At 33.4% G+C, this 22,369-nt stretch overlaps 2 protein-coding genes across 2 annotated transcripts; both read left to right on the top strand.

Moving 5' to 3' along the window:
- The first annotated feature begins 3,461 nt into the window (after positions 1–3,461).
- On the top strand, positions 3,462–15,978 carry LOC132730579 (uncharacterized). The gene is made up of 2 exons (XM_060716539.1): positions 3,462–3,728; positions 15,333–15,978. The coding sequence occupies exons 1-2, from the start codon at positions 3,535–3,537 to the stop codon at positions 15,976–15,978; spliced, it is 840 nt and encodes a 279-aa protein (XP_060572522.1). The 5' UTR covers positions 3,462–3,534.
- LOC132730582 (uncharacterized) lies at positions 15,614–20,789 on the top strand. The gene is made up of 2 exons (XM_060716544.1): positions 15,614–16,116; positions 17,445–20,789. Exon 2 carries the CDS (start codon positions 17,492–17,494, stop codon positions 19,985–19,987), a length of 2,496 nt encoding a protein of 831 aa, XP_060572527.1. The 5' UTR covers positions 15,614–16,116; positions 17,445–17,491; the 3' UTR covers positions 19,988–20,789.
- Positions 20,790–22,369: the final 1,580 nt, after the last annotated feature.

Here is a 22,369-nt window from a genome sequence, read left to right as displayed (position 1 = left end):
AGTCCTTCCGGGTATCGGCAAAACATAAGATTTAGTTAAGATACGTTGACATTGTCTTTGAGAAAATAAATATGCAAGTTTAATTTAGATTGGGCTTATACAAGATTTGATAGTGGAATGAGGGAATAGTGTCTTACCATTTTCCATTGATTCCAGCACAGCCTTCCTGCAATTCCAGCATCCAATGATATATAAGTGCAAACGCGCTCCCGAAAACCATCATGTACATTTGGAAATCTTAAAAGTTAAATCTACCCTAATCTGCTCTTGAATTTTACCATTTTTGTTTGTTGATTTATTTTTTTGCAAAGTCATCAGACAGAAGTGAAAGTAAGGATGACGTTCGCTGTTTGGATTCTCCAATTGGCATTTTAATTGTTTCTTATTTATGTTTTAGAGAAGAATGATGACAAACACTAGATAGGGCCGATAACCTTAATTTTCTCTAGGTTTTAACAGCAATATTACGGACTACTAGTATTTTCTTTTGTGTGATGCAGCTGACAAATCAGAATGACGACTGTTTTCATTTTACAACTATAATTTCTAATCAAAATAGAGAAAAGAATGAACATGCAAATAAGTTTGACAAGAAGTCATTTTAATCGAGAAATCCTACTGCAGTTTTACAGTTTGATGTCTTTGAATGAAATTTGATGAAACTTGATCGAACTTAAACTGGAAGATAGAATTTTTCACATAAATACATTTATCATTCTCAGCCCTTTCATTTATAAAGTCCACTTAAAGAATATTATTTTTTGATGCTGAAATCAGGAAAATTAATTTTTGTTTGTGTGACTGCTTAAAGTTGCTTATAAAAAGTGATCAGTGGTATTTAACTATCTCACTTATCTCACTCTTACTGTATATGTCTGTGCAGTGGTATATGAGTTTATATATCTCATCTCACTCTCTTTTAGCATGTGCTTATGTTCGAGCAGTGATTTATATGAGAATTTTACTCATCACACTTTCATGTTTGCGTTTGTCACTTGTCATATTTAGGTCAGTAGGGGTTTGAGCTCCGTCTCTTTCAGCTTCATTCCTTTAGTCGCCTTGCATGGACTATGATAAGAACCATATTTGATGTTATTTTTAAGTCCCCGCCCCACGGTTCGCTGACAATATTTCCTCAAACTGAATGAAAACGGAATGCGTTAGTTTATACGACGTCGTGCATTTTACTTCTTTTGTCTTTGGCATAAATCCAGCTTGGAAAGTGATACATATTTAGCCTTACAAGTGTCTCAATCTATCTGTATGTTTCCTTAACAGTTCGATAGTTTTCACCCTGAATCATACTCTACGACCAGTGTGGAGACCGGAGTGGAGCTCGGCTGTATCCTGTCGCCCTAGCACTTCTCCCCAACCACTCGACTTGCTCGTGAAGAACGTCACAGAAAACAGAAGACGATGTTTATATTGGATATTGACATCAGTTCCAAAAACCTTGATTTCCTGGCTAACAGGTACCAAATACCCAACAGAAGACATAGTCTCTCAGTCATACATAAAGCAAGGCAGGATTGAAGGTTAATGTCAAGAAAACACAGGTCTTTTAGATAAAGGCAGTAACAATCCAGTTTTGATAAAAAGAAAAAAACTCACTAGAGAAAGTGGAGAATTCACATACCTGGGTAACAGAGTCCCCATAATGGAAGACTGGGACAAAGAAATTGATACCGAGATTAGCAAGGCAAATGACGAAGCTCTACAGAGATCTACAATGCTCAAAATCTCAAAGCTCAGGATATTCAACATTAATGGTCTCCCTGTCTTTCTTTTTGGACCACAGTGCTGGTATAATTCTACTACCATTGAAAAGAAACTTGAAGTCTTTCAAATAAAATCCTTCAATGACTGAGCAAGATCTTTTAACCTAGTACCCACAGGAAAGAGACCATCCAAACAAAAAAACGCTGTCCAGAGATGGCTTGGACATTATGTCTTCTGATTCGCTACCAAGGGTTGTTCTGTAATGGACTCCAAATGGAAAATGGTATGAGTGAGTGAGTGTGCGAGTGAGTGAGTGAGCATGCGAGTGAGTGAGTGAGTGAGCATGCGATTGAGTGAGTGTGCAATTGAGTAAGTGTGCGAGTGCGTGAGTGAGTGTGTGTGTGTGTGAGTTGGTGAGTGTGCGTGTGAGTGAGAATGCGAGTGAGTGAATGTGCGAGTGAGCATGCGAGTAAGTGAGCGAATGAGAGAGCATGCGAGTTAGTGAGCATGCGATTGAGTGAGTGTGCGAGTGAGTGAACATGCGAGTTAGTGAACATGCGAGTGAGTGAGCATGCGAGGGAGTAAGTGTGTGAGTGAGTGAGCATGTGAGTGAGTGAGTGAGTGAATGAATGAATGAGTGTGTGAAAGCTTAAAATTTTGGATGATTTTTTCCCGAATCACACTCAAATATTTAAATACCGAACGTAACTAGTGTTTAAAGTTGATTGAACCCTTTTGAACACATAAAAAGACCATGCCAAGGAGAGATAATATAAAGTTGTTATTTAAGCAGTAATTCCCGTATAACTAGTAAAGTAGAACATTTATTTTGTTTTATGTTGATTGAGTGTTCCCACATGATTGGAAAACTAATATATTTATTGTAGATATTATTTTATAGACTCGAGTATTATATTTATATCATTTATGTACATGTATTTATATTCTATTATGTAGTATAGTAAAATACAGTTGACTGTATATTTTGTTGGCATGGTTATAACATTTACAAGCGGTAAAGGAATACACAAGATTGCTGCTGAATCACCAAAGAATGATTTATGTTCGATACGGACTCCTCTGAGGTTTCAGAACATGACGAAACTCAAAAGATATTTTTTAGTTGAGTGAACCATTTGATATGGGTGGACAAATGACTTGTTTGCAAAATATCAAATCATTCGCAAATATTATTTTTCCAGAACAATTTTATCTGAGTGTGCAAAATGACTTTAACTCAAAAATCTAGCCAAAATCACAAGGTATATCGAATTTTTCAATTTAATTCTGGATAAATTTATTTATTATCTTTTTTCTATTTTGTTCCTTTTCGTGTTAAACAGAAGATCTAAATAAGAAGTGTAAGTATATGCTTTTTATGCTTTAGGATCTTAGGTGAAGTCCTTTAAAACGAGTTCTCTATAGATATGTAGTCAACCAATGTAAATATAAACATGTTTGTTTAAAGAAATAAACATAATAAATTTCAATATAAAAACATGTCAGCCTTTTTATCATAAATTGCACCATGATCAATATTTCATTGAATGCATGCAAACAAAGAACACACTAAAATTCAATACCATGATCGGTATGCTAGTACTTTGGCAAATATCCATATTGCTTTATTTCACAAATATAATAGAAAATATTGAAACTATATATCGTTGTTAAAATATTTGTCCATATTTTCGTGAGATTAGGTGTTAACTTAAACATCTAACAATTGTGAGTAACTATTTCACTTAAATATTATTAAAGAATATTAGACTGTGTCAAAAAAACAACAACATTCGTTAACAACAAAAATCAAAAATGGATGATTTTGAATACATTCTTAAGCACCCGGACTTTGAGAACTATGTTTGTGTAAACTTTGCTTTAGTGTTTGTATGTCAGGTGCTGAAGCCTTACACGGAGCATGGTTTAGCAAAGGTGCATCGGACGATAAAAACTGCTCTGGCGGGAAATTCAAAATGTACCGGAACTTGTAGAGACCGACAAACACAGTAAGTAACAACTTTGGTATGAAAATGGGGAGTGAATGAAACAAATATCAGCTATACTTATTTAAGTATAATTAAAAAATCTTTCACACAACTATTTGTTAACTTGTTGTGTGGTGGTTAAGTTATGTGGTGTATTGGTATAGACGCCGGGCTATCGATCTGAAGGTCTCTGGTTCGATTCCTAACCAACACCACGTTATGAATATACACATTTTTAAATTTATTGCAAGATATAATTTAAAATCGTTTTATTACTAGCTCTACATCTGCTTAAATTATACCTTTTAATTAGTGTTGTTTTTTATTTAAATAATACTTTTATTTATTTTCATTTTATTACATTATGATTAAAAAAAGTATAGCGTGTTTATAATACAAATCAATGAATCAAATAGTTGAATTCACTGGCATTGTCAGTTGTACTGCCCATACCGGCTGTTTAAAGTTAATAGCAATTTTAAAATCATAATATAGGTGCTAGAACGATATCCCGGCTACCCATATCTATAGAACAAATATGGGTATTTACTTATCTTTTGAAATGAGTAATTCTTGTTTTCAACATCTATTTCTATTCTGTTAAATTTACGTGGCACAAATGTGACATGTGTGTGTTTTTATTTATCTCGTGGCCACGAGATACTATGTCGTGGCAACGAGTTACTAAGTCGTTGCCACGAGATAACTAAGTCGTGGCCACGAGTTACTAAGTCGTGGCCACGAGTTACTAAGTCGTGGCCACGAGATAGCTAAGTCGTGGCCACGAGATAAATAACTTATCAGATTACACCATTTATATGAATTTCTAACTAGACATGTGCTATAGTACAAGGATGCCCCTACTTCACCAGCCTGTAAAAGTGCCATTTATACTACTTATATTGACTGGTCAATAATTTTACATTTAGCGTCACTGTGACCCTGATTTTTGACCCAATGACCTAGATGTTATCTTCTGATCAGGTGCAATGATATTTCTGTGTTATATAAACCATGATGGCTTATCCCTTCTTAATAATTCATCAGACGATGATTTTTTGCGACGGACGCGCCCTCAGGCGCGTTCAGAGCTATGTCATCTACACATGGGATTTCGTCGGCTACAATCGCGCAAGTGTCCTCAACCGAATAACATCCCAAGAAATATTACATGAATTTGATCCTATGAAACTCCCATACTTTGTCGAATATCTTAAAAACTTCCATATTTAGCCTTTTCAATTTCAAATTAAGATATCCAATTTAAAATATGAACGTATTTGATTTGATAAAAACGCTGTAGCCCCGTAGCTTTATTGCGCAATATGCAAATAACTGCTGAAACGATTTACCGCTGTCGAAAAAGTAGGACAGCAAATTATGCTATAATTAAGGAGAAAGCTCAATAATTCATAGAAATTATAAGTATGAAATAAATATTGCTCCATTAAACAAAACATTTTTATTAACAGATCAGTTTTTCGTGACTCTATAATAACTCGCGCATTAGTTTTCGTGACTCTATAATAACTCGCGTATTAATAAAAGAAGAACTCTTTTCGTGACTCATACCGCGGGTTCAGCTGAATATCCAGCAGTTATTAATAAATTAGACTACAGTACAATGGTTAGTATTATAAATATCTATTTTTGAAAATGCATGTAACAAGAGAGTTTTTCAACACTTTACCACCATGTAGTCTTTCATGGTAATCTTTATTGAAGGAAGTTATAATATCAGTTCTACTTCCGATTCTTGTGTTTTGTTTACATAAAATTTTCTAGGTCACGATATGACCTGAAGATAACACTATTCTAAAAATAGATTCTGCATCACCTGTGCTGACTTTCGGACGAGTACACAATATACACGTAATAAACCAGCGGATACTTACTTTGTTTACATGCACTACTTTAAGAAATTCTATACAATTATTGTAAGAAGCAAACAAGTTAAAATGGAATTTAGTGTGAAATTGAAAGGGACAATTAATTACTGATGATTTTAACCAAAAATATTAATGAGACATATCCAAGAGAAATAAAAATACAAATGACTTATATTTTATTGTCTATATGCCCACGATGATATAACACTAAGCAATTCTAATTAACATTCTCACATGTATTATGTATTATGCTTGAAGTTTCTTTGCATGTTTTTATTTTAGAAATATTTCGTCGACAGTTTTTTCTATTTACTTATCATTTCTTGGGACACTGATTAACAAGTTTGACCAGAGTTTATAGGCATAAATTTCATTCTGTATTTAAAAGTATTGAAAGTAGAAAATCTGAATCATATCAGATTGGGACACATAAAATATATTGCTCTACAAATCTCGAACTTGTATGGAACAAATTTTCTCTTTATATCTTTTGTGTTTTTTTTTCTATGTCTCTCCGGTTGCATGTCCGTCGCATTCAGTGCTGCAGCACTTTGATTCTTATAGGCTATCTACTGTCCATGGGATATGTCCCTAACCAGGACTTATTCCTTCTCATGTTATCGTATAAACAAGGTTACAAGACATAGTACGTACAAACTGACCAATTTGATCACAAAATTTCCCAACAAAGAGCTATAGTCAAAATAAATGTTTGAAGGGCCTTTGAAGGTTCTAATATGATCCTAAAGACAAGTTCAAAGTGAATATCTTCAGTATTTTCAAAGATAAATATTGCATGTAAAAGTAAGTTGTTAAGTTAAAACAATTCATAATATATATAGTGTATTCTGATTGGGTAATTAACTCGTGGCCACGACTTAGCTATCTCGTTCCCACGACTTAGTAACTCGTGGTCACGACATAGTATCTCGTGGCCACGAGTTAGCTACCTCTTTCCCACGACTTATTAACTCGTGGCCACGACATAGTATCTCGTGGCCACGACTTAGCTATCTCGTGGTCACGACTTAGCTATCTCGTGGTCACGACTTAGTAACTCGTGGCCACGACTTAGTAATTCGTGGCCACGACTTAGTAACTCGTGACCACGACATGGTAACTCGTGGCCACGACTTAGCTATCTCGTGGCCAAGACTTAGTAACTCGTGGCCACGACTTACTAACTCGTGGCCACGACAAAGTATCTCGTGGCCACGACTTAGCTATCTCGTGGCCACAACTTAGTAACTCGTGGCCATGACATAGTATCTCGTGGCCACGAGATAAATAAAAACACACACATGTCACCTTTGTGCCACCGTATACATTTCTATCGAATCCATAGTTTTTCAAATTTGAATATTATACATGTTATATCTTTTTTGCAAGCAGTTTCTAATTTCTTTAAAATGCATTTATTTATCTAGAAATTCTTGTAATTACGTGTCATCCGTTCTTTAAATAGCATACATTAATATAATTATTGTTTTATAGTTTTGTGGTCCGTATGATAATCAATAAATGGGAGTGTCGTTATAAAGTATTCATATATACGTACTTCCGCGTTTTCAGACGATTCAGATGAAATTATTCTTCATCGAATCACGGCTTTAATAAAATACATTCACGATGTATAATAAACAGTTATAATAAAAATTATATGATTTTCACATGTTTTTGGTTTGACCATTATCAATTTTAACATAGCAAGATATCAAATGCGTAATAAACTTATATTAGATGAATGCATATGTGAATGTAATACTAGTATTTGGTTATTTGAAATGCATGTAAAGCTGGGAATCAAAGTCTTCGGGATTTAGGTCGATACGGTGTAGCAGTAAATGTTTCCACTATAAAAAAGTGCTCATAAAACGTTAAGGGGGAAGAGGAACTAACGTTAAGGGGGAAGAGGACCTATAAATGAACAATTTTGTAGTTCAGTGTGACCAGAAATACAATTCAAAATATTTCAAAATATGTTACACAGGCAGATAACCAGTTGCACAGGATTATTTAAGGATATATGAGATACGTTGAATAAAATAATAGTTTGCATGCGTTGCTCCTAAAAATAATAACAGCAATTTATATTTACCCCATCAAACAAAAATTACACCTAAAATATACAAATATGGGCAATTTTCATGAAAGTGCAAGATACTCCAGAGAATTCGCCCGATTCCTTTAAAATAATCACTAACACACAGTACAATCGATTGATCAATAAAGTGTCATATGTTTAGATTTTTTTAAGTTTCTTACTTGTTTGGCGCCAACTGACAAAGCTTGATTTTTAACTTTTTCACCTCCATTCGGAGAATCAAAATACAAACAAAGCTTCCAAAATTTTTAGTTTCGGGTAAAACCCCAATTCTTACACAAAAAAATATGGTGGCTGATTTACGCCATGTCGTATTTTCGCTTCTTCACCTCAAAATGCGAAAATGCGAAAAGTATAACTTTGTCGTCTCTTCGCATTTTCGCATAATTACAATTTCGCATTGTCGTATTGCTGCATTTTCGCTTTTTCGCATTGTAACATTTTCGCATCGTTACATTTTTGCGTTCCGGTTGTGCATGCGCATGGAGACATCAATTTATTATTATTATTATTATTATTATTATAATTATTTTTAATGTCTGATCACAATGATATATTATTCAAAGGGACTCCACTGAGGTTTAAAAGCCTAAGAACATTAGAATGTCTTACATAAATGAACTTGGGCTCTTTAAACAGAAATATATGCAAAGATAGTTAAGAAATATACTTTAAAATAAATCGAAAATCGTAGTTTTGTGCTTTTCTTAGCCTAATTTGAGTGAAAAGCGTTTAAACGCTTTTCATTTTGGGTAATTGTTTTACAATTTGAATAATTATTATGGAAAAACGAAGTGCGCGAATGATCTGAAAGTTTGCACAAAGATTCGTGGTCCAAACCTACATCAAATGGTACATTTATCTGGAAAATAATATGTTCAGTACCGCCATGTCAAAAAATCTCAGTGGAGTCCCTTTAATAGTCCTATATAAGATATGTTGTATTCACATAGATGTATAATTTTAAAGGAATCACCCTGCTCCATAACAAAATAATATAACGGTAAGGCTTTCAGACTGTTTTGAATCAATTAATGCAACTATTATTATAATAAAAACATTCATGTGTTCCTACCATCTTTAGATTATCAGTTTATTTTTCAAATATTTTACCGCTGACGGGTGTGACATGAGAATTAACGATAAAGCCACTGCCGGCACACATCTTAAAATAGATATTTACTCTGAGATTGAGGTGTATTTTCACAGGAAAACATTTTATAATGTCTGTTAATTCTAGTTCTATAGTTTGGTAAGACTTACTTTATTAGATTGCATGTTGGATGAAGTTTGAAAAGACAGTTTAATGTTTCAATTTAATAAAAACAGAAATACAAATAAAAACATTTGGTCGCTATAGTTCCCGGTCATAAAGCCTTCTTCAGTGGCTTTTATTGCATTTTTAAAATCTATATTATAATATTATTACATTATATCATGTTGTCAGGCGTTCCCCAGATCTATAAAGCACAACTCTGTTGACGGTCATTTGGTCTGCCATCTTCCCCATATTGCACGAATATCAATGAAAGGAGAACAATTCAAATTCATAAAAAATCAATAAATATATTGTATTTAGATAATATTGTATTATACTGTACTTCTCTTAGTTCACGGTACTTAAAGCTTTGAAACAGGAAGGGAAACAATAAACTAATGGTACATAAATGTCATAAGCTATAACGTTTAGGTATTTTTAGATTGATGTCTTCAAGCCTATGTACAACCGGAACGCGAAAATGCGAAAATGTAACAATGCGAAAAAGCAAAAATGCAACAATTCGAAAATGTAACAATGCGAAAAAAGGAAATACGACAGATATAATGCGAATATACGACATATTTTCTTCTGTCGTATTTTCGTTTTGTTGCCTCGAAAATCCGACAAAGCGAAAGCATGAAGAGACGAAAAAGTCCAACTTTGACGTCTCTTCGTGTTTTCGCATTTTCACATTTTGAGGCTAGGAAGCGGAAATATGACATGGCGTAAATCAGTCACCATAAAAACAAGAGAGAAGAATTACAATGACAGAGAAATATCAAAAGTTTTCTGTACCTTAAAAACACCATGTCTGAGTTATGAATAAATTTGACCAGAGCCATCATTCGAATATGTCCCCTGCCCACTCAATGCAGATTATAATATGAATAGAGCAAAACCTCAACACAAGTTCTTTATCAGAATTATAAAAAATAAATTTTTTGTTTCATTTTTCAGTCTGAAATATACAATTCCACGTACAAAACTTCTCTTGATGACATTTGGGCATATTTAAGTATCCTACGAGCAATAACTGCCTAATAACTTGAAAAGCAATGACAGACAACAGCCCGAAGAAAAAGTAAACAATCCAGTTTCGTAAGGCAGCCTTTCAAAAATTCCATGTTTTCCAATTTCCTAGCCGCTTTTGGAATGTTTACTCATCTGTCAACACTTATTTATTGTCTGTAACAATCCTCAAATAAGTTTTCTTTCTTCTAAAATGATGTATGAATAACAAATCCAAAGGATATCCCTCAGATTCGAACACAATTATTTTCCTTCCGTGAAAAACTGGCGTCCGGTTACATTTCACAGAGCCAGGTCTAATATAAATTCGCCGTAAGTAACAGAAATAAGGATGAATAGTTTGACTTTTTCTCCTACTAGTATTGTTTGTTTTGTTATTAAAACAAGCGATCATTCATATTATTTGAATAAAATTAATAATATCATCGCCATTTTACGTTGATTGTCGAACTTATTTTTCAGCCCAAGACTTGTTTTATTTCATGTGAAATTCGACAAAATTAGGCTGACAGTGGGGGAAACGGATTTTAATATTAAAGTTAATATTAAGGAAATTCATTTAAACTTGTTTTTATGCGTAAATAGAAATAAAATTTGTTTGTTTTTTTTTTTGTGTAAGATGTTCCGATGCTCTTTCTTCTACCTATTAGATTTTGTTGAACTTTGTTAAACCTAGGTTATGTATCTATTTAACCTTTAAATGACATCGATCGTCGTCAAGCTATGTTATAGATGTCACATCCTGTTACGTTTGTATTACAGCTAAATTATGGCATGTCATTTTGTTATGTAATTACATTAATTTCTGTCGACAAAGTGCATAAATATTGTTTTACCAGTCACCCTCAGCTGTACCAGACACCTCATCAATACATATTGAAATAAATGAAGAAAATGGAATATTTTTTTCACTTTCTAGTTTGAAAATATTGTACTGATAAACTTTGAATCGAATAGATTTTTTAAATAATAATGTCTCTCTCACATTTGACTAAAACATTTTAGGACTCTTCCTTAAAGATATAACCCATGGCATGTTACTGCGCGAAGAATGCATTCGAAAGATTCTTGACCGTTAAAATTGAAACGCATATTAAAATTGAAAATGTGATAACCAGAATAACGAACAAGTGTCTATTATAAAAAATTTCTGGCTCAGCACAAAAAATGAAGAGCGAGTATCTTTTTATTTCTTAGCCTTACCGTATAATTTTTATACGACCTTTGAAATACGGGTCGTATTATAGTTACCCCCTCGCGGGAGGGCGGGCTCGTCCAATTTTTGCCCGGAGCATATCTCCTACACACATCGAGGCATTTTCATGAAACTTCATAGAAATTTTCACCCCTTAAAGAAGTGTGTCGCGCATATAAACCAGGTCTCTAGGTTAAAGGTCAAGGTCAACGCTTGTCCGTAGCAAAACTTCTATTTGCATAGAGAGATTTCAATATATCTTGACAGAAATGTTCAATTTTAAGAGGCGGAGTGTCGCGAGCAAAATTTAGGTCACTGCGACCAAGGTCAAGGTAACAACAAAGGGATCAAAGTTAATATAAAAGATTGAAAAAGTGTATTCTGACCATTTAGTCATCATTTATTGAGAAATTGAAAAACAAATGGTCATTATCATGACTACGGGTGTGAAACAAGTAATTTAGGTTAGTATATGCAAGGTCAAGGTCACTTAAGATGAAAAAAATATAGAGATTTTGTCCAGAGTTTATCACCTACACATATGGATGAATTCTAATGAAACTTGCATACATGCATAGAGGGATGTCATTACAACTTTGCAGAAATGTTTACCATTGTAAGGCGGAGTGTCACGAGGAAAATTTAGGCCATGACAGCCAAGGTCAAGGTCACAACAAAGGGGTCAAAGTTTATAGAAAAATGAAAATGTGTATTCTGACCATCTAGTCATCATTTATTGAGGAATTGACACACAAATGGTCATTATCATGACTAATGGTGCGAAACAAGTACTTAAGGTTAATATATGCAGGCAAAGGTCACAAATATAGAGATTTTGTCCAGAGTTTATCATCTACATTTATGGAGGAATTCTAATGAAACTTCATAAAAATGTTCACCGCTATGAGAAGCAGTGTTATGCGCATGAACCAGGTTTCTAGGTCAAGGTCACACTTAGAGTTCATTGAAAAGCACTTGTACCGACCAAAACTTCTTTATGAAGAGCGGGATTTTAACATAACTTGACACAAATGTTCACCATTGTAAGGCTGAGTGTCGCATGCAAAATTCAAGTGCTTGTCACCAAGGTCAAGGTCACACATAGGGGTCAAAGTTCAGATAAAAATATGACAATGTGTATTCGGACCATTTAGTCATCATTTTTTGAGGGATTGAAAGACAAATGGTCAATATCATGACTACTATTTTGAAGCTAAGTATTGTGCACATAATCCAGGTCCCTGCTACCAAAAGCAAGGTCACGTAGAAATGTCAAAGATATTGTACGGGGACCATTTTTTAATCATTTATTCATGGATTTTAACACAAATGATGACTATCAAGTGTGACACATGTAATTAAGGTTAATATTTGAAGGTCAAGGTCATCAGAGACGATAATATATCTATATATTGTCCGGATATTGCCCAGAGCATATCTTCTAGACAAAAGCTTTTGTGACGGGTGTATTATGTGACAATGTTGCCCTTGTTGAATATCAAACACTAGGATGGTGTTCTCTATAATTTTTTTTATACAATTCTCGATATTGGTGCGGTGACCAAGATGTAACCTCTATAGCATAGCGAACAAAAAGCGGTGGACGTCACATGCAAACGAACGATAACGTACATTACTTGAAAACCGCCAAAGTCAAGCTTAAATTGTCATTACTTTGTTATTTATTTATGGATTTGCTTCACACTTGGACAAAAGACCACTTACGACAAATTTATTATTTTGAATAATTCAACTGACAGTGACATTTAACTGACCTTGACCGTCAAGGTTAAAAAAAACTAGTATTGAATTTGTTTAATTGTCATTTCTTTGTTGTGCATTTATGAATTTGATTTATACTTGTAAAATAGGAAACCTTTGAACACTTCGAAATAAACCTGAGAATGAAATGACATTGACTGCAAATTTCAAATTATTGAATTTCTCTAAAACAGTCAACTTTTTTATATCAATTTTTAGTGCGTTTTTGTATCACGAAGGCCGATAGACCTGGGTGATAAATTACAAAGCATTTCGACGATAAATCGTGCATTATTCACGACCCTCATTTTTCTCTTTTGAACAAAGAAGTAAAATTAATGTTGACAATCTATATTTAGACATGTGACGTTTTACTTAAAACTGCGACGCGAATCGGACAAAATTAAGGTTAATATCAGGTACGGCAGCATTTATTTGTTGAAACATTGGAATCGAAATGATATATCCCATCTGTTTGTTATGGTAGCTGATTTGTGCCATTCGCGTTTTCGCCGTTTTATTTCTTTAATCTCGCCCCGCGGCCCCGCGCGGCAAAGTTTTATTTGTTGATTGTATAGTGTTGGTTTGAGTGAATGTTTTAGATCGTTAAGGTTGATTGTAGAGTGTTGGTTTGTGTGATTATTTTAGATCGTTACGCTTGATTGTAGAATGTTGGTTTGTGTGATTGTTTTAGATCGTTACGGTTGATTGTAGAGTATTGGTTTGTGTGAATGTTTAATATCGTTACGGTTGATTGTAGAATGTTGGTTTGTGTGATTGTTTTTGATCGTTACGGTTGATTGTAGAGTATCTGTTTGTGTGAATGTTTTAGATCGTTAAGGTTGATTGTAGAGTATTGGTTTGTGTGATTGTTTTAGATCTTTACGGTTGATTGTAGAGTGTTGGTTTGTGTGAATGTTTTAGATCGTTACGGTTGATTGTAGAATGCTGTTTTGTGCGGTTGTTTTAGATCGATAGGGCTGATTGTAGAGTGTTGGTTTGTGTGATTGTTTTAGATCGTTACGGTTGATTGTAGAATGTTGGTTTGTGTGATTGTTTTAGATCGTTACGGTTGATTGTAGAGTGTTGGTTTGTGTGAATGTTTTAGATCGTTACGGTTGATTGTAGAATGTTGGTTTGTGTGATTGTTTTTGATCGTTACGGTTGATTGTAGAGTATCTGTTTGTGTGAATGTTTTAGATCGTTAAGGTTGATTGTAGAGTATTGGTTTGTGTGATTGTTTTAGATCGTTAAGGTTGATTGTAGAGTATTGGTCTGTGTGAATGTTTTAGATCGTTTACGGTTGATTGTAGAATGTTGGTTTGTGTGATTGTTTTTAAATCGTTACGGTTGATTGTAGAGTGTTGGTTTGTGTGATTGTTTTAGATCGTTACGGTTGATTGTAGAATGTTGGTTTATGTGATTGTTTTAGATCTTTACGGTTGATTGTAGAATATTGGTTTGTGTGAATGTTTTAGATCGTTACGGTTGATTGTAGAGTGTTGGTTTGAGTGAATGTTTTAGATCATTACGGATGATTATAGAGTGTTGGTTTGTGTGAATGTTTTAGATCATTACGAGTGATTGTAGAGTGTTGGTTTGTGTGAATGTTTTAGATCATTACGAGCGATTGTAGAGTGTTGGTTTGTGTGAATGTTTTAGATCATTACAGGTGATTGTAGAGTGTTGGTTTGTGTGAATGTTTTAGATCATTACGAGCGATTGTAGAGTGTTGGTTTGTGTGAATGTTTTAGATCATTACGGGTGATTGTAGAGTGTTGGTTTGTGTGAATGTTTTAGATCATTACGGTTGATTGTAGAGTGTTGGTTTGTGTGAATGTTTTAGATCATTACGGTTGATTGTAGAGTGTTGGTTTGTGTGAATGTTTTAGATCGTTACGGGTGATTGTAGAGTGTTGGTTTGTGTGAATGTTTTAGATCATTACGGGTGATTGTAGAGTGTTGGTTTGTGTGAATGTTTTAGATCATTACAGGTGATTGTAGAGTGTTGGTTTGTGTGAATGTTTTAGATCATTACGAGCGATTGTAGAGTGTTGGTTTGTGGGAATGTTTTATATCAAATGTAGGTGATTGTAGAGTGTTAGTTTGTGTGAATGTTTTAGATCATTACGAGCGATTGTAGAGTGTTGGTTTGTGTGAATGTTTTAGATCATTACGAGTGATTGTAGAGTGTTGGTTTGTGTGAATGTTTTAGATCATTACGGGTGATTGTAGAGTGTTGGCGATTACTGCAAACACGATAGAAAACCATCATTTTCGCAGATAACACCATGTGAGTTTTAAAAAATTATGTATTCCAAATTTCAAGTATTAACAATTGGTATTACTTCTATTTCGTAATTATTTCATATTTGTTTGAATTCAGGTGGTGTAAGAATTGTAAAAATTGGCAAAAACATCTCGAAGCTTACACGAGTAATAAAAAGCAAATTGACTGGAATAAACAAACAACAGCAAATTGGGATGAATCGTTTGAGAACATAGCCGGTGTTTTCTCGGAACCAAAGAAGAAAATTGATGGACCTGCAAACTACCTTGACATATCAACTGCATGTAATGTATGGGAATGTTGCAGTATATTTCAGATAAATAAGTTATACATCCAAAAAGTTAGAGAAATTAGAAACAAAAAAATTGCCCACAATCATACACTTCTTATTAGTGATTTGGATAAGTCAAAAGGTTTTGATGCACTGAAAGACCTTCTTAATGATAAATATGTACAGCCACATATTCAAAAGGTGGACAAAAACGCATTGGATAAAATAAAATGTATACCTCAATCTAGCCTAAGAAAGACTATTGAAGAAATAAAACTGAAATTTAAAAAGATGGAAAGTTGTGATGAAGAAAATATTAAACTTTTAGAACAAATTACAATTTCTACAATAGAGAACAGTAATGTTTTGAAGGAAATATCAATCATAATTGAGGACATGTCCATTCAACAACGGCTTAATCATATGGAATCAATCCACATGCTTTCAGGCATAAAACGAACATTCAAATAATACTAGTGGCTGTGTTGTTAGTTTTATGTTGTATTCTTGCATCATTTTATTTCATACCGTCTCGACATGTCAGTAATGAAGTTTCTGACAATGTTCACCCTGAAAATGGCAAGGCAAACATAAGCAACATACATCAAGGTAAGACATACGTAATAAAAGATACAATAATACTATTTAAGCATGCTATCAAGAATATGATATTTCTTTCGAAACATAATCACTTTGATACATAGTCGTCATTATTGTAACATGCTTCTTATTATTGCAACATATTTGTCTCACGATACTAACGAAAAAGCAATACATACAGGAGAGTCCATGCATTTTACGGTAAGCGTATGATTGTTTTCATTTAATGATTAATGCCACAAAAACAAATTTAATTTTAAAGTATGAAACTTTGGATATTATATATTTTTTCTACTTTGCTTGCAAAAGATCTGTAATATGAGACGGTCAGTAAACTATGGGAGGAACATGTAAAACCTGAAAATAGTATAGAACTGGTGATCTGAAAGGCACTACACTGAGATTTTTACACTAATACAAAATTTCAGATCATTTGTTCACTCACTTTTATCATAATTGCGAAAAATTACCCAAAATTCAAAAGCGTTGCAACGCTTTTCTCTCAAATAGGGCTAAGAAAAGCTCAAATATACGATTTTCAGAATATTTCCCATTCTCTAACAGGGCTAAGTAAAACACAAAAACGATTTAAGTATATTTATCATTATCCTTTGCATATACATTTGTACTTCTTTTTTAAGTTCCCCATGAAGATTTATATAAACTAAAATAAAATTTTATGATTAAATGATTGTGGAAGTCTGCTGAGTTCTTTAATTCAAAAGCCTATTAAAATATCATTTTGTATTAGGTCTTCAGTCGTGGTTAAATATAACAGTCAATTTAAAGACATCTAATTCATAACATAACTTCGTTTGACTGAATTTTTATCATCCGCCGTATTGGTGCAGTCACAGTATAACGTATGGCATTAACGTATGTGAGTGAGCGTACGATAAAAATTGCTCATACGCTCGCATACGCAGATGTACATTAGGGGTATGCTCGGCATAAGTCGTTTACGTTACAAACACACTGACATACGTAATTGCACGTTCTTATACACAGTGGCTGTTTTAACACGTTCTAAAATTTATAGTTCATACGTTACGCATAAGCTCCTCATATGAAAGTGTTCAGTTGGGGTATAAATATAATGCCTCGCTTAGAAGTATATTATTGGGATTATATTTTTACTGTTACCCACAAACCCATGTTATTTATATTTATATACTCTCATACGTTAGAGTGTGGCTATACCATTACATCTCTCTCTCTCTCTCTCTCCCTCTCTCTCCCTCTCTCTCTCTCTCTCTCTCTCTCTCTGTCGCTTGCTTCTAATGTGCTTTATAAATAAACTTGAGTTAGGTCATTAAAATGTATTTCCCCTTTTTCAGGATGCCTATCCGAGAGATCAAACTATCCATTCAAACTGCACATAGCAATGATTGGGTATCTACCTAAAGAAAACGAGTTTGTCGGTAGGGAATGGCTTCTTGAAATACTTGAGACAAAGATTGTACACGATAGAATGTCAAAAGGTACATTATTGGTGGCTGATTATGGATTTGGTAAATCTGCAATAGTATCACAACTTCTTTGTGCTAAAGAAAATGAAAACGGATGGATGTTAAGACGGCATATTATAGCTTTTCATGTTTGTTTTGATTCACATGATTTAACAAAGAATCCAGTGCTGCTTATCAGACGATTAATATGGTTTTTATCCAAAAAAAGTATACAGTATAGCAAACATATTGAAACACAAAATAATACCTTCATATTTGATGACAACAAATGTGCAAATGATATAAGTGCATGTTTCGATCATGCAATAACATTGCCCTTAAAAGATTTACCAGAACCCGATGATGCTCCTTGGATAATAATTATTGATGCATTAGATGAATGTTCTGATTCTGATGAACGTAACCAAATTTTAGACCTCCTATCTAAAAAGCTCTTTCTCATGCAAATTGATTTGCCCAAATGGCTGAAATGGATGATTACCTCAAAGAAAAGGTATGAAAATTCTCTAGAGAAACTGACTACTTTGGAGATTGATTACATGGACCCAAGAAATCTAAATGATATAAAGCTGTATTTAATGAAACGCTTGAACTTGTCTGATGCGCACTTAATTCAACAATTTGCTGACAAAAGTCAGGGAAATATTCTATATCTCAGTCATTCATTGAAATATATTATCAAATCTGGAAATGTCAGTTTACAAAATTTTATTAATCTACCCAATAATATAAAATTACTTTATGAGTTAAATTTTAATAGACTTTTTGAAACTAACAACGACTTCGAAGTTGCAAAAATAATTTTACAGCTAATAAGCGTACAAAAAATGTCAACCGACACAGTTTTCGAAATCCTAGAAACAAACGAACTGTGTAATAAATCGGAATTTTCAAGAATCATGAGAAAATTAGATCTTTATCTTTCATCTGATTATTTTGTTACATTTAAACACAATTCGATTTATGAATGGCTGATAAGTAACAGCAGTAAAACGTATAATATTTATCTTAGTGCCGGTCATTCAATGTTTTCAAACTACTTATTTACATGTTCTAATATTTCACATATTAGAACTTTGAGGACGTTGGTTTATCATGTTGCAAAATCAGATGACGAGTATGTCAAAATAAATTTTTTTTATCTAAAAATTAAAAAACCAGTTGCAGAATTATATCTCGATCTATGCCCCTCTGCGTCTGTCAAGAGCTTTCAGCTACTATCAGAATACATTAAGCACAAAGAAACAAGATCACATTTACTAGATCGCTTTCTAAAAGTTGCGTCATCATGTGCTATAAGGAATGACAGGGTAGATATAGTGTCTCATATACATGAACACGAAAAAGAAATTACAAACATAATACAATTCCCATTAATTAAAGCTTCAAAATTCTGTAGTAAAAATATCTTTATGTATCTTGTTGATGTTGTAGGAGTCTTTTATGACGAATATGTAATTGACACTCTTTTTAGCAACAGATGTATGGATATATTAGAAACATTCGTTCCTAGAGACGCACTGGTAATTAACACAAGAACTATTGATAAAGCAATTTTTGAGTGCAATTCCTATTATGACATAAAAGACATCATTATGCTATCTGTAGTGAATAATATGGAATTAGTATGTGATGATGATTTGATACAATGGAAAAAAATGTTAGAATTAACTTCATATGTAGCTCATTTTCCTAGACATAAAAGTTTACATCCTTCATTGTTAACGAATTCACCACTTCATACACTTGCACAAAAACCTTTCTATCAACGGAGATATATACTTATTGCAGATTCTGTAAGAATGTTCATTACAAAATACCCTCAATTACTTTCATGCCGATTTAATGGTTTGACCCCATTTCTTTACTACATAGTAATTAGCGACGATCAACTTTTTTCAATTCTTCTTACCAATAATGTCCTGAATGAGCAGTGTCAATCGATATCTAATGGCTGGTTATATTTGCATTTCACCTTCATGAAATATTTTAAATATGACATTTCTAATTATGTGGATACAATGATGATATTGGACACGTACTATCCTTGTCCAGCTGGTGCGTCAGTTGAACATCTGTTAATGAAATATAAAAGAATAGAAATGATTAGTATAATAATTGCAAGCGGTTATGTCATGAATTGGACAAAAACTGACCTAACCGGAAGAACCCCCCTGGACTATGCAGACGACATATTTATCATGCAGCTAGAATGTCATTTTAGTGTCGACATCCATGTTCTTTCAGATAAAGAAATGCTTATAAAGTTATGTTTATGTGAATGGTTTTATGTTTATTTTCTATTTGCTATGGTTAACTTAGTTCTGTTTATTGCATTTTTGTATATCACCGTGTTTTGCTCTATCAAAACTGTTTTGCACTCATGCCTTATTGTCATTAGTGGTCACTAGTATATATAAGTAAATATCATTATTTTACCTAGAAATTGTCCATGAAAGCTATTTTAACATTGATATCCAAACATACTGAATTATGATGTATATATAAATTTATGCTATATAAAAAAATATAAAAAAAAATCTTTATATTGAAAAGATGATTTGTTGATAAGATATGCACGAAACTGATGCATGCGTGTTTCCCTGTTGTGAATAACCAATATAATTACATAAGTATATATTATACAATTATTGACTAGTGAGCCATTGAATATGATGTGATATTCACCGGCAGACAGTCATATTGACCGAGGCGATAGTACACATCAGTGTAGTGTATTATGATTTTATAAAAAGTTCTGTTGACTACTGTTTGGACCAGTGAGATTACAGCTATATTTAAATCATATAATAAACAATGTTACCTCAATCCAACGATAAAATGTACGCTATAATGGCGTTTCAGCGACATTCCCTCCATTTTACAACATAAGCAAAATTCAAACCATCTTTTTTTATGGTTGAATATGACAGTATTTTGTAATATGATGTATAAACTTTGCTAATTTTGATTTGAAACTTGATTCCGTCAAGACTTTCTTATTGACACGTCATGGTAAGTTTAACAACTTGTATCATATGCTCTGAGTATTAAAGTGTTTGTTGTTACATAAAATTCACTTCTTCTCGTACTAGTGAGTTAGCTATCGTGTCACATTTGATTGAATGATTATTGTTTGTTGTCTTTTTACAAATGATGCATTTATATATTTATTCCATCAAGAAAATGTACAAATAAATAAACGATCGATAGATCGATAAAGAGAATGTTTTTGTTTTGAATTACAACTATAAGCAGATCAAACATCCAAGACAAAAATTACTAACACTACTTATAACCTATATGTGGTTTAATTTTCACAATAGATTTGTCAGATGATGACATGTCATCAATATTTACAGTCTGATATTCTTTAGTACTTAAATTGTCTTTTAAGCGTTCCTTATTATAGGTTTGATTTCCAAATAAACACCCGTTAATACCTTATTTGCGATAATACTGGATGAATATTATTTTTAATAGTGAAAAAGAGAGTCACTAAGTAAAGCCTAAATAGACAAAATTGTAAATGTTACAGGCTCGATTGTATAAAGCTAGTTCATAGACGGTTCTTGAAAGTGCAAGTTACCGTCCATGCCCCCTTATATACGCTTAAGCAGAATCTCACATTTTACATGAACTGTAAAATTATGAATTTGAAATATCCGCAGATGTGTTCACAATGTGACACTTTAGTGTTATTCCATGAAAAGTAGCATATGGTCCCCAAGTAAAAAAAATCAGTGTGAACAATGGGCGAAACTAAATAAAAAGGAATTTGTCTGGAGATCAGACTGAGGTGATGAGGCCTGCATACCACAGATTAGATGTCAAAAGACAAAATTAAAAAGCAGGCAACACATCGTAACGTTCATTCAACTGTGTTCAAGTGAGGAATATCGGAACCAACCGACTAAAAACACCAAATTGGAAAGAAATAAAAGTACCAAAATCGCGCACACACACGCCTATAACACATGTGCTTCCAGACATCATGTTTATCAGGTAAATGTGATGTAAGTGCAAACAACATGGGTTGCTTCCGTGTCAGTATGATGCAAAAACTGGTGATTTTTTGGTATCTAATTATCTTATATAAAAAAACATAATGTATTTGATATGTATTTGATACCTCGGTATACGACTACGGAAGAGCCACGGATTAATTCCGGCATCGTCCGTAGCTACCCGTACTGGTCAGTAGCTCTCCGTATTGTAACCGTAATCTATCGTAGTAGTCATTGATTATCCGTAGCGATCTTTGACAATTTTTGAACATGCACAAAAATTTGCCAGGGAAAAATCAACCGTAGCGTATCCCTACTAGTTCTTATTAAGCCGTACTGATACGTACTGGTCCGTACGAAAACGGACTAGTCCGAACTGATTCGTAGGCCCAAACTTGTCAAGGATTTCCACGGTTTGAAACGGAAAACTGACGTATTTGTACGGTTACCCTACGTACAAGCTACGGTTTTAATACGGCATTGTCACGGAAAGAAAAAATTGTAATACGTTGTTCTACGGAGAGGCAGGGATAATGGTTTAATAAGTTGCAACACGAAACGATGCGTAATGGTACGGTTAAGTTCGAATGAATTAAGTATAATGTACTTTTTCTAGGGTATAAATACGACCTTCTTGACCATTGAGATAAGATTAACAAGTTTTAATATATATTCTTAAAACATAAACTTTAACGTTTTGTTAAATGAACAGCCAGTTTTGAAATCAAAAGAGAAGCAGTATTAATCAACGATTACAAGTACATATTTAATCAGGTAAGAGAAGAC

Source organism: Ruditapes philippinarum, unplaced genomic scaffold, assembly GCF_026571515.1.
Source record: "Ruditapes philippinarum isolate M1 unplaced genomic scaffold, ASM2657151v2 ctg771_1_1_1_1, whole genome shotgun sequence".
Taxonomy (NCBI): Eukaryota; Metazoa; Mollusca; class Bivalvia; order Venerida; family Veneridae; genus Ruditapes; species Ruditapes philippinarum.
The sequence above is the reverse complement of the archived record's forward strand: the minus strand, read 5'-3'. Positions and strand labels throughout refer to the sequence as shown.

What these genes read in the sequence shown, in the direction of transcription:
- LOC132730582 (XM_060716544.1), top strand. Translation starts at nt 17,492, where the DNA reads ATGATTGGGTATCTACCTAAAGAAAACGAGTTTGTCGGTAGGGAATGG.
- LOC132730579 (XM_060716539.1), top strand. Translation starts at nt 3,535, where the DNA reads ATGGATGATTTTGAATACATTCTTAAGCACCCGGACTTTGAGAACTAT. An exon ending in TGTAGAGACCGACAAACACA is followed by an intron (nt 3,729 to 15,332) that starts GTAAGTAACAAC and finishes GTTTGAATTCAG; the next exon opens with GTGGTGTAAGAATTGTAAAA.